General features: G+C 38.4%; 1 protein-coding gene across 2 annotated transcripts in view; it reads left to right on the top strand.

Moving 5' to 3' along the window:
• Positions 1 to 11199, top strand: part of edar (ectodysplasin A receptor) — a 29259-nt gene extending 18060 nt beyond the window's left edge. The window contains exons 5-12 of one of the 2 annotated variants that reach the window (XM_058082972.2): positions 1662 to 1747; positions 4060 to 4137; positions 4212 to 4337; positions 4418 to 4492; positions 6582 to 6654; positions 8260 to 8590; positions 8696 to 8759; positions 10291 to 11199. In XM_058082972.2, the coding sequence (XP_057938955.2) occupies positions 1662 to 1747; positions 4060 to 4137; positions 4212 to 4337; positions 4418 to 4492; positions 6582 to 6654; positions 8260 to 8590; positions 8696 to 8759; positions 10291 to 10685 (1228 nt within the window). In that variant the 3' untranslated portion in view covers positions 10686 to 11199. The remainder of the gene's footprint in view (positions 1 to 1661; positions 1748 to 4059; positions 4138 to 4211; positions 4338 to 4417; positions 4493 to 6581; positions 6655 to 8259; positions 8591 to 8695; positions 8760 to 10290) is intronic. The other variant, XM_058082973.2, reaches the window with a different exon arrangement.
• The last annotated feature ends 1618 nt before the right edge of the window (positions 11200 to 12817 follow it).

The raw sequence follows: 12817 nt of genomic DNA, 5'->3' as shown, positions 1-12817 counted from the left end.
TGTACAGTAGAACCTTGGTTAGCGTCATTAATCCATTCCACTGTAACCAAAACGTACTCTAACTGAAAAAATTGTTTTGTGCACAATAACACAAGAAGCACGACATATAGTACGCTAACTGGAAAAGGAATGCAAACTGAGGCAAAATTTTGGCGTATGCTAACCAGGGTGGATGCTAACCAAGGCTCTACTGTATATGGCATTTGAGGCACAATTTGGAGGGGCCTTTTATTGTTGCCAACCAAAGGCACACCTGCTGCATTTATTGTTTTGTTGATTTTTGCATTTTTTAAAATTAAATAACGATTCCTTGAAATTAAAATCACTGTTGTGCCAGTCATCCACGGCCATCATGTTGCAGCATGATAATGCACGGCCCCATGTTGCAGGGACTTGAACACAAAATCCTGAAGCTGAAAACATCACGGTTCTTGCAGCGGATGTGTCACCCATTGAGCATGTTTGGGATGCTCTGGATCGGTGTACAGTAGAACCTTGGTTAGCGTCATTAATCCATTCCACTGTAACCAAAACGTACTCTAACTGAAAAAATTGTTTTGTGCACAATAACACAAGAAGCACGACATATAGTACGCTAACTGGAAAAGGAACGCAAACTGAGGCAAAATTTTGGCGTATGCTAACCAGGGTGGATGCTAACCAAGGCTCTACTGTATATGGCATTTGAGGCACAATTTGGAGGGGCCTTTTATTGTGGCCAACCTAAGGCACACCTGCTGCATTTATTGTTTTGTTGATTTTTGCATTTTTTTTAAATTAAATAACGATTCCTTGAAATTAAAATCACTGTTGTGCCAGTCATCCACGGCCATCACCTTATGTTGCAGCATGATAATGCACGGCCCCATGTTGCAGGGACTTGAACACAAAATCCTGAAGCTGAAAACATCACGGTTCTTGCAGCGGATGTGTCACCCATTGAGCATGTTTGGGATGCTCTGGATCGGTGTACAGTAGAACCTTGGTTAGCGTCATTAATCCATTCCACTGTAACCGAAACGTACTCTAACTGAAAAAATTGTTTTGTGCACAATAACACAAGAAGCACGACATATAGTACGCTAACTGGAAAAGGAACGCAAACTGAGGCAAAATTTTGGCGTATGCTAACCAGGGTGGATGCTAACCAAGGCTCTACTGTATATGGCATTTTAGGCACAATTTGGAGGGGCCTTTTATTGTGGCCAACCTAAGGCACACCTGCTGCATTTATTGTTTTGATGATTGTATATCTTCATCATTCCAAACGTATTCATTATTTTGCTTTTGATTTAATTACCATAAATCCGATCTAAAGACAACAAATAGGTTGCATAACATTACATTTCCATGGTGACCTAATAAACATGAAACAATACTCTTCAAATTAAGGATTTAATAACAACAACCATTAAGATATTCTCCTTATCTTTAGCTTTGATATGGTGGCACGCCATGTTTCATGCCTTTGGGCTACACTTCTTTAACTGTCAGTTTAATATACTGCACTAAAGTGCACGTAAGTACTATGCGTCCCTAAAGGCAACTTTACCTGGCACCTACTTGCATTTGCTAAAAAGCTCCACTTTCACGGCTGATTTTACTAGTACGTGCGTCCATGTTATGTTGCTAAATCTTGCTGTTTTCCTTGTGTCATGCAGGTATTACATGCTGGAGAACAGACCCAGGAACCTCTACGGGATGGTGTGTCACTCCTGCCAGAATGCACCGCCCAACACCAAAGAATGTAATAACAAGTCCTGCGCTATTTTCTGTCGAACGGTATTATCTGTTTTGTGTGTAGAGTGCATATTCAGGCACGGGTGCATTTTAATTAAAGCTCTTCAAGTGAGAACAAAAGTGCACTCAGTCAAAAATAATAGAGGCGTTGATAGTTGGGGGGTCTGCTTGCCGCGTGAAAACAGGCTCTCACTCGCCTTGTAATTTGTAAATTAGCCTGGCTCCAGCCTGTGTGTGTGTGTGTGTGTGTGTGTGTGTGATAATTAAAACCTGAATGGGGTATGAGAAAGATGATTAGTATGTCAGTGCTTGTGCTTTTTATGTATACAGTACTTTTCTCCATTATGGCTCCTTCCCATGCAGACATGTATAGTATAAGATGACATAATAAGAGGCTTAGCTATACAAAGGAATGTGGCTTTCCCAATGCTAACATGTGTAAGTCTAGATTATGTCCTATTGTTACACCTATATTAGACACTTACTGTGTCTAATATATTTGGTAATAGGAGTGTAAAGGTGACTATAGGGGTGTTACTTTACGTGTAGAGGGCTCTAATAATGTTCATTCATTCATTTTCTACTGCTTTTTCCCCACGAGGGTCGCGGGGGGTGCTGGAGCCTATCCTATCCCAGCTGTCTTTGGGCCAGAGGTTGGGTACACCCTGGACTGGTGGCCAGCCAATCACAGGGCACATATAGACAAACAACCATTCACACTCACATTCATACCTATGGACAATTTGGAGTCGCTAATTAACCTAGCATGTTTTTGGAATGTGGGAGGAAACCGGAGTACACGGAGAAAACCCACTCATGCACGTGGAGAACATGCAAACTCCACACAGAGATGGCCGAGGGTGGAATTGAACCCTGGTCTCCTCGCTGTGAGGTCTGCGCGCTAACCACTCGACCGCCGTGCTCTAATAATGTTAAAACCTGTATTTAGAAGGTTGTAAACCAGGTTTCTATACTGTAACTCGGGCTGCAACTAACAATGATTTTAGATTAACAATGATTAACAGATTAATCGGTTGATTTTTTTTCAATTAATCGAAAAAAAATATATATTTTTTTTATTTCCGCCTCTTTATTCGGAAACAGAAGACTTGAACTGACAGAGCAAATAATTGCATAAACCTTAGGCTGCCGTTTGAATATTCTCTTAAAATAATGTTACATTTAAAAAAATCTAAATGTTTGTCAAATGGCTTCCGTACAAGTAATTCAGTAATGTCTAACTTTTTATATCTGACTGCTGTGTTTTAACTGTGTATTAACAAATGAATGTTGTATTTTGGTGTGTCTTCTACTCTGTTTACTTGCTTTTATTCAACTCCATTCTTCTGTAAAGTATCTTTGAGTATTTTGAAAAGCGCTATTCAAAAAAATATATTATTATTATTATTATAAAACAATAAATGTCGATTAAGCTTGTTGTTTCAGTTAATGGAGTAAATCGGTTAAGTCATAGATGGATCAAATTAATATGAAAAGAGGCAAAAATGTCCATCACTGTTTTCCAAAGTCAAAACATATCTTGTTTTGGCTAAAACACAAAAATAATAAGTCTGCTGACTAAGGAAATTTTAAAAATCGTCACATTTGAGAGGGTGAAATCAGACTATTTTTACGTATTTAAAAAAAAAACGATTAATCGTGGTGATTAATTGGGTCATCCATTAACCATTGATTAATTGTTGCAGTTCTTACTATGAAAATTGTACTTCCCAGCAATGGCTAAGTCTGGAACCATCCATACATTCCCTATTCCACTTATCCTCATCAGGGGGTATGCTGGAGCCTATCCCAGCCAACTTTGGGCGAGACATCCTGGGCGGTTCGCGATCTGGAACCAATTAACCATCATGAACACGAATTAGAAGACTAGACTACACATACTAGCGCTTTAAGTGTTGTGTAAATAATACAGCATCTCTCTAAAAACCAATGAAGTTTTTATATACTGTATAATGTTTGTCAGGGTTTGGTCTGCAACGGGTCCTCAAATGTTCAACACTGCTCTCACTTTGTTTAGACCTGTTTAAAAGTTAATAGTGTGTTTGTATGCGTGTGTGATTAAGAGACAAAACCACAAGACCGTAAACAGAGTTCCAGTTCAGACTTATAATCTGGAAGATGTTTGGAGCCACGAGGGACATGAATGTGTGGCGTCGGGATGTGTTTGTACGTGTGTGTACATCACAGGAAGTGTGCGAGCACATGCAAAGGGTGAAAAATGATTAAAAGAGCCAATTTTATGTACAGTAAATAAGTGCTGACAGTCTATATATGTGTGTGCGTGTGTGTGTTCCGTAGGCATGCAGCCGAACGTCCCAGTAGAAAAACCTCAAATGGATGCTGGCAGCACCACCGCCTTCCCTCATCTTCACAAAGGTAGACATTTTTCCACCATTTTCCGTGTTGGAAAACCCTAAATGTGACTGCAAATGCTGTCATCCATGTCTAAGATCCAACAGGAGAAGGTCACCTAGCAACCGCTCTTATCATCGCCATGTCAACCATCTTCGTCATGGCCATTGCCATCGTTCTCATCATTATGTTTTACATCCTAAAGGCCAAGTCAAGTGGCCAGGGTGAGCGCCATACACACACACACAAACACACACACACACACAGTACCGACAATGACACCTTTGGATGTTTCTGGTTTCAGCATGTTGCACCAGGCAAGTGGTGAAAACAGTTGAAGCTCAGACCAACAAGCAAGAAGACAAGAAAGACATCCCTGGTAGGAAAAAACACGTGCACGCACACACACGTGCGCATTTTTCACACAGCAGTCAGAATATTCACAAACACTCTTGTCCTGTTTTGAATTACCTTGTGATTGTGATGAAACATACTTCATTTTTTTCCCCTTTATTTTCACATGATTCTCATTTAGTCCTGATTTATTATTTAATTTAAACATGTAATAAAAAAATTAAATAAATATATATTAATTTATACTTATATTATTATTTATATTTATTCATTAATTAATTTATTTAAAAATTTTAAATAAAAAATTATTTATTTAAAAAAAATAAAAATATTATAAAATATATTATAAAATAATATATATTATTTCATATTAAATGAATTATTGCATATTAATAATGTATGAATTATTATTCATTTTCGACCGATTTTTCCTCACGAGGGTCGCTTGGTCGCATTCATACCTATGGACAATTTGGAGTGGCCAATTAACCTAGCATGTTTTTGGAATGTGGGAGGAAACCGGAGTACCCGGAGAAAACCCACGCATGCACGGGGAGAACATGCAAACTCCACACAGAGATGGCCGAGGAGGTGGAATTGAACTCTGGTCCTCCTAGCTGTGAGGTCTGCGCGCTAACCACTCGACCGTGCCGTGCCGCGCAAAATACTTAACAATACAAGTTAAATGTATGTATTCTTACATTACAGCATTGAGATTTTGCACTTTGTTCGACGGTCCTTGAACGTACCATAGTTGCAGTATTTTTACATATTTAATGAGATGTATTTTCTCCGAAAACGATACAGAAATACAAAAATCCACAAATTCACAGGGCTGTGACTCCTGAATCTGTAAATAAATGTGCGACGATCCACTTTTTTCAGGAAAAAAGTATATATGTGAGTGTGTTGCCTTTGCACGTCGATGTGTGCGGGCTATGAGAGAGTCACAGTGTGAGTACATCCTGGTGGAATGTGAAACGGACCCGGATAAAGTCATGCACCCCTTCAGGCACCATTTCTGCTGACAATGATGCTCTGTTCACTTTCACGTCGCGACTGACTGTTCCCTATGTGCTCAAAAAAGGTCCAAACACGCACACGCAGGCACATTTATTCTGCGGTACACCCATGCCGATATATAAAAATATACTTAATTATATAATTACCAAAAGCATGACAATGGAGTAGGCAGTAATTCACATAAAACATGTTAACAGGGTTATCCTGCATATCCATACAAAGTCGAGACGCCATTGCTCCGAGCTCAAGCTGTCACTTCTAAACACCGAGTTGAAAAAAAAAAACATGAAAGTGGTGGATTTGTACACGCACACATACACGCATGCCTTTTTAATTGTGGGGAGCTTAATAGATATAATAGATATAATCTTAACCATTCCAGTAACCACAAACCTCACCCTAATTCTTGCTTCAAGCGCATTTAAACCTCCATCCAGAATCCAATTTCAACCCACAAAAACACATTACTGCAATGCTGACAACCATTTTGTATGCATAATATGGTAGTCACTATACACTTTGACATCAATTCCACTGCTTAAAAAGGTGGTACAATCTGGGGATGAATGTACTTTATTGAAAAAGTTGGATTTTCAGACACAATTATTGACAGGAAAATAGATTTGCATTACAGTACAGTCTACTAACTACTTTTACTATGACACCACCATGTGTAAAATAATGATATACAACATAATAAGAACATACCAGGGAGGGCACAAAAGGCTAAGTGACCGATAAGCAACTTCACCGAGCTCCCGATCTCATTCCACATCATTGAATAGCAGGAGCACCATATAGTTATCACAAGTGTCGTGTCGACTCTTTAGTTCAAGTCAGTCTGTATGAAGTAAGATTTAAAAACATCCGTCCATCATGGTGCAGCAGTCTAAGATGAGATGCCCAGACTTCGATTCCGGGTCTACCAGTCCTGATCAAACGCCCAAGCTATCTTATCTGGTTTCTCCCAGACGTCAGTGCTTCTCATACGATCTCTAAGGGACGGCCCTAACATAATAAAATACTGTGTTGTCTCATGCCTGTAATTCAAAGTTACATAAAATAAAAAGCATTTTTATTCTGTCTTTCAGACAAGGTGGTGATATATTCGGAAAAAGATGACTTTGACAAACATAAGGCTTCACCGCAGATGGCAGTTAAAAGGTGAGAAATTCTGAAATTCTGAAAATCACCGTAGAAGAAAATAATCATTTCATGTGGAATATTTATAAAAGTTTTTAAATGAGCATCACTGTAGAATTTATTGAATCTTTTTTGTATACCAGTACAATAGATACTCGCTTTTTGCAGGGGTAACCATCTGGCACCAAGAGCGAATGACAAAAAAAAAACAAATGGTTTTTTCATCACTTGTGACACAATCCAGGTTTGGTAATGGTAATGGTTTTATTTCATTTGAACATGCATCAGATTACAATTGAATGCATCACATAATCAGTTCACACTTGTCCAAAAGGAGCAGGAAGAAGCAAAACTTATTAAATCCTACCCCTCCATCTGGTACTTTTACAATCAGCTCACTGCCTGCTTTCCTAATACAATTTAAGTATTTATTTTTATTTTTATTTTTATTTTTATTTTTATTTTTATTTTTATTTTTATTTTTATTTTTATTTTTATTTTTATTTTTATTTTTATTTTTATTTTTATTTTTATTTTTATTTTTATTTTTATTTTTTTTGTCACATACCAAAGTACGAAGTGATATGAGGTTTAATATGGGATATGAGGAAGAAGCAAAGCTTATTAAATCCTACTCCCGCATCTGGTACTTTTACAATCAGTAACTGTTACATTTGTTCACTTCCTGCTTTCCATAATACAGTTTAAGGTTTGTTTGTTTTTTTAATAATGTACCTCGTACCTCGTACCGAAGTACGAGGTGATATGACCATAAAGCCAAGCACCTCCGACTGATACACATTATCGTCAAGACTAACATCGCCACACGGGCGCACTCAAAGAGATTTTTATTTTTATTTTTATTTTTATTTTTATTTTTATTTTTATTTTTATTTTTATTTTTATTTTTATTTTTATTTGTATTTTTATTTTTATTTTTATTTTTATTTTTATTTTTATTTTTATTTTTATTTTTATTTTTGTCACATACCGAAGTACAAAGTGATATGAGGTTTAATATGAAATATGAGGTTTAACCTCTAAATATGTCAACCTGGGTATACAAACATACTTTGCTGCGTTCGAGGACCGCCAATCAAAGTGCGAAACCTCAATGCTTGTTGAAAAAACATTATCGGTGCAGCATACAGACGTAAACAAGTACAAAATTGCGCATGTATGCTGTACATTTTATCTGTATTATCACATATTTATAAATTATTTCTGAAATAGGGTGAATGACACCAAATGAAATGACCAAAAAAAAAACATTGTAGTTTAACAATTTGTAGTATATTACTCTTATTTATCAACACAATGAAGAAAAGTGGCACAGCACTTTTAAAAAGGTACAATTAGCAACAAAAATGTTATTTATTTAGCCTGTTGCATGCGTGCATGTGACACAGGTTTTATTCAACATCTGCTCATAATTTAGCCACCACAGAACAAGCCTTGCCCCATGGCGGCAAGTGTGAGGCTTTCAGGGGTGTGAGGTACACAATACCTCGTTAACACCCAGAGGTGTACAGTAGTAGGGGGGGGCGATGGTTGAGGTGTTTGGGGTTATTTCTTCCAGGCTCCACCTCATGATGACAATGAAAGCATCATTTGTATGTCCTGCAGTGAAAACGACGCCTCGTCCGAGAACGAGCAGCTGCTGAGCCGCAGCATGGACAGCGACGAGGAGGCGTCTCTGGAGAAGCATGGCTCAGCGGAAACAAACAACCCGAACCCAAATGTGGGCCTCGTGAACATCGGGAACAAGCCCGATCTCTGCTTGCTCTCTCTGGGACTCCTAGACACGGATCACGCCTGCAACGGGACCGCCAGCATCGCCGCCAGCCCCACCAGCAACCTCCCGAGTCCCGGCCACATGGGCAGTGTCAACCACATCTCCGGCACCAACCACATCAGCAATGTGACCACAATCAACAATAGCAATAAAAACCCAGGGGTAGGAATGTGGATCTTTAAAAGATGTGCTGTAGATTTATGATTGCAAACAGATCCACGGTTCTGGATCATCTGGATCACATCGTGTTTTCTTTCTACCGCGCAGATGTTGCAGAGTCGAAGGAAAAAGATCCTGGATCTTTATGCCAAAGTGTGCAATGTGACAGAAGGTATGTTTTCACAAGTTTATTGAGGATTTTTCACCATCATTCAATTATTTGCTTTTTTTTTTAACCTTAAACTCCAATGGAAGTTCAGTCAGAAATTAAAATAGCAAGATTTGTGTCACTTGAACGCCCCATCGGCACAGTGGACAATGGGTCCCATTCAACCTTTTATGGGGTGTCCAAAACTTTTTCCAGCGTAGGTCACATTGGGAAAAATGAAAGAATGCAAGGCAAAATATATATAAAATATGTTGATATTTTGTAAAGCAATACATGTACATATGCTCAGTTTTATGATATACCGTATTTTCTGGACTATAAGTCGCTCCGGAGTATAAGTCGCACAAGACCAAAAATTCATAATTAGGTAGAAAAGAAACATACATAAGTCGCACTGGAGTATAAGTCGCATTTTTTGCGGGTAATTTATTTTATAAACCACTTGACCAAAATCGACATTATATCCTCTTGGATGGCAAGTTATAACATTAATAAAAGAATAGAGAACAGGGTGAATAGGTGTAAGATATGCTAACACAATACTTATTCAGCTACACAAAAAATAAATATGAACAGAAAAGGTGTCCAAAAAATAATTTTTCATTTATAAGTCGCTCTTCTCAACAAAAATTGAGTAAAAACAAATCAGCTACACGGAAAATAAACATAACCAGAAAAGGTGGCCAATATTTATGTAACATAAACAGTTTTTTCATTTATAAGTCGCTCTGGAGTATAAGTCGCAGGAACAGCCAACCTATGAAAAAAAGTGTGACTTATAGTCCGGAAAATACGGTACTGTTGTTGAAAAAGCGCATTCATATTTGATTGTTATTTTTACCCCCGTTATTACTGTTTTTTTTTAATTTTATTCTGAAATCATCTTTAGAAACTTGCTTTTTATAATGTTGTTAATTTATTCACACAATATTTTGACTTTATTCCTATAATATTCACGTTCTTCTGCATTTTCCCTCAGCCTAATTTTCCAAAAATTACAACTTTTTTGTTTTGTTTCATGTTTCAACTGGACGGGACAACAATTATTTTCTATAATTATTTTTCCTCATATTATTACAAATTAATTATAGTAATTTTTTTCTCCTGACATCTTTTTCATTTTTATATATTTATTTTTCATATTTCAACTTTTGTTGTTGTAAAATAATTTTCCAAAAATTACACCTTTGTTTGCTTCTTATAATATTCTGACTATAAAACAAGCTTCTTTTTACTTCAACTATAAGCAGATAAAATGAAATTATTTTGCCATTAATTTTTTAATTACAATTAATTACAATTGTATTGCTGGATTCACTTTTTTCTCTTCATATTTTGACTTTATTCTTGTGTGCTTTAGTTTTCTTGTTAAATTATATTTTTGTGATAATAATAAAATATAACTTATGATAAAAATATACTAAATATTAAGTTATATTATAAATATTAGTAATAAAAATTAATCAAATAATTTTTTTCAATACTAATCTGCATTTAATAATCTACAGCATTATGTTTTCTTGTCCTTGCCTAGGCCTGAGCCCCACAGAGCTTCCTTTCGACTGTCTGGAGAAAGCCAGCCGCATGCTGAGCTCCTCCTACAGCAGCGAGGCGGCCGTGGTGAAGACGTGGCGACACCTCGCCGAGAGCTTTGGCCTGAAGCGGGACGAGATCGGCGGCATGAGCGACGGTTTGCAACTCTTCGAGAGGGTGAGCACAGCGGGCTACAGCATCCCCGACTTGCTCACCCGCCTGGTGCAGATCGAGAGACTGGACGCCGTGGAGTCGCTGTGCTCGGACGTACTTGGAGGCAACGACGTAGCAACGGTGGCGGCGGCGGGTAGACGGCAGGGTATAAGCAGTTTCCACGGTCAGATGGTGTGCCCGTCGCTGTGCCAGCCTTCTTCGCAACGCTGCGCCAGTGTATAAAAACACAGCGGAACACAGACTCTTATGTGTTCTCGAACGCTGGACAAAGTACCGACTTTTGTTACATGAAGAACCGAAATGACTATGTAGTTATAGTTCAATCAATATTACATGTTTTATTGACAAATGTTGTGAGACATAGAGTACCTCCGTTCAATTCCTCAAGGGCATTCCCGTGAATTTTAAATATTCATTAAACCAAGGGTGGGCAAACTACGGCCCGGGGGTCACATCCGGCCCGCCAAGTGTTTAAAATATGGCCCGCCTGATCTTTCATTTAAGCTCAACATACAACCTAGCATCATTGAGCCAACGTTTTGATGGTTGAAGTAGCTGTTTTATCAATTTCGATAATTAATGTAATTAAAGGACTCCCTGGCCGGAATCTGTCTGTAGTGTTACAAGCCTAAAAGAACCACTATCCATTCTTTACAGCAAGGGGTCTCAAACTCAATTTACTTGGGGGCCACTGGAGCTTGGGTCTGGGTGAGATTGGGCCGCATCAGGTTTTTTCAAAAAACAAAAAACACAAAAAAAAACGCATTTATTAAAAACACATGAGACACATGCTAACTTGCAAACTAGAGCGCTAGCGATCTAAACAGCCTTCAAGTTATTTCCTTTAAACTTAAATCGTCAAAAACTTACCACTTCCACACGGATAGGGAGGATAACTATTAACAGTTATTTAACCTTTAACATGAACATTAATCAAACGTAATAATTTTTTCTGGGTACATGATACCATACAGCATCCATATCAAACTTGCGCGGGCCGCACTAACATTAAACTTTCATATGAAGGTGGGGGCCTCAAACTAGTGTCCTGCGGGCCACATTTGGCCCGCGGGCCGCGTGTTTGAGACCACTGCTTTGCAGAGACTAAGCCACCCAAGGTGTGGATGCTTTGTTTGGGCACGCGATTTGGTTGTATGAGAACATAGACATATTTTCAGTAATCATTTTCATCAAAAAAAAAAACAAATCCTGCAAAAAACGAGTCCTAAATTTACACAGACCTCCTGCCTTAACAGTTTCAATCACAAACTCAAACCAGCCATCAGGCTTTCAACAATGACTTCCTCTGCAGCGACCTTGTCAGCGACCCCAACCCTCCTCCTTCCCCCAACATCCCTTTTTACCCCGATGCTGTGGTTTCGTGCTGCCGCCAGCTTTAATTATTGGGCGTGTAACTCCCCAGGGCCACTAATAGGCTAAAGTGTTGTGGTTTATACAGCGGGTGCTAAGTGCCTGTGATTTCCACCACCCAATTAAGAATTTAGGGGCAATTCAACCAGTGAAAGTCCAGTAAAAACGTGAAAAAAACAAAAAAAAAAAAACATGGAGGGATGCCACAGCAGGGGATTGACTAACTGCTCCCTGGCAAGCTGTTGTACTGCACTACGTTGTACTGTTGGACAATTACAACAGAACCTTGTTTTTGTTATGTATCCAGTCTAAAATGTCAGACGAAAACCAAAATGTACATAGAAAATAATATAAATTTAATTAATCTGTGGCTTATTGGTGGCTTATTTTGCAGCCATAACCCAAACAGCACCTAGAATACTCAGAAATACGCAGTGGGCTTGAACACCTTATCAGCACAGGGCGCACAGTACTTGTTTGAAGGAAAAACTCAAAACACAAACTGAGTTTTACAATTTTTTTCTGAACACCAGAACTACACACTTTGCTTGCCGGACTCTGTCTGTAGTGTCCCACCTTCTAATAGAACCGCGATCCATTCTTTACAGAAACTTTGTTTAGGTACTGTTTAGTTGTACGATAACCGAGACAGTGTGTGAAAACCAAGTCATATTTTCATTGAAAACCAAGTCCTATAAAAACCAGGCTGTATGTAAACCGAGGTTCCACTGTACATCATTTTATACAGCGGGTGCTAAGTGCCTGTGATTTCCACCACCCAATTAAGAATTTAGGGGCAAACAACACCTAGAATACTCAGAAATACGCAGTGGGCTTGAACACCTTATCAGCACAGGGCAAACAGTACTTGTTTGAAGGAAAAACTCAAAACACAAACTGAGTTTTACAATTTTTTTCTGAACACCAGAACTACACACTTTGCTTGCCGGACTCTGTCTGTAGTGTCCCACCTTCTAGTAGAA

The sequence above is a fragment of the Doryrhamphus excisus genome, linkage group LG12 (genome assembly GCF_037039965.1).
Source record: "Doryrhamphus excisus strain RoL-2023G ecotype Guam linkage group LG12, RoL_Dexc_Guam_v1.1, whole genome shotgun sequence".
Classification (NCBI taxonomy): Eukaryota; Metazoa; Chordata; class Actinopteri; order Syngnathiformes; family Syngnathidae; genus Doryrhamphus; species Doryrhamphus excisus.
This window is presented reverse-complemented; position numbering and strand designations above follow the sequence as displayed.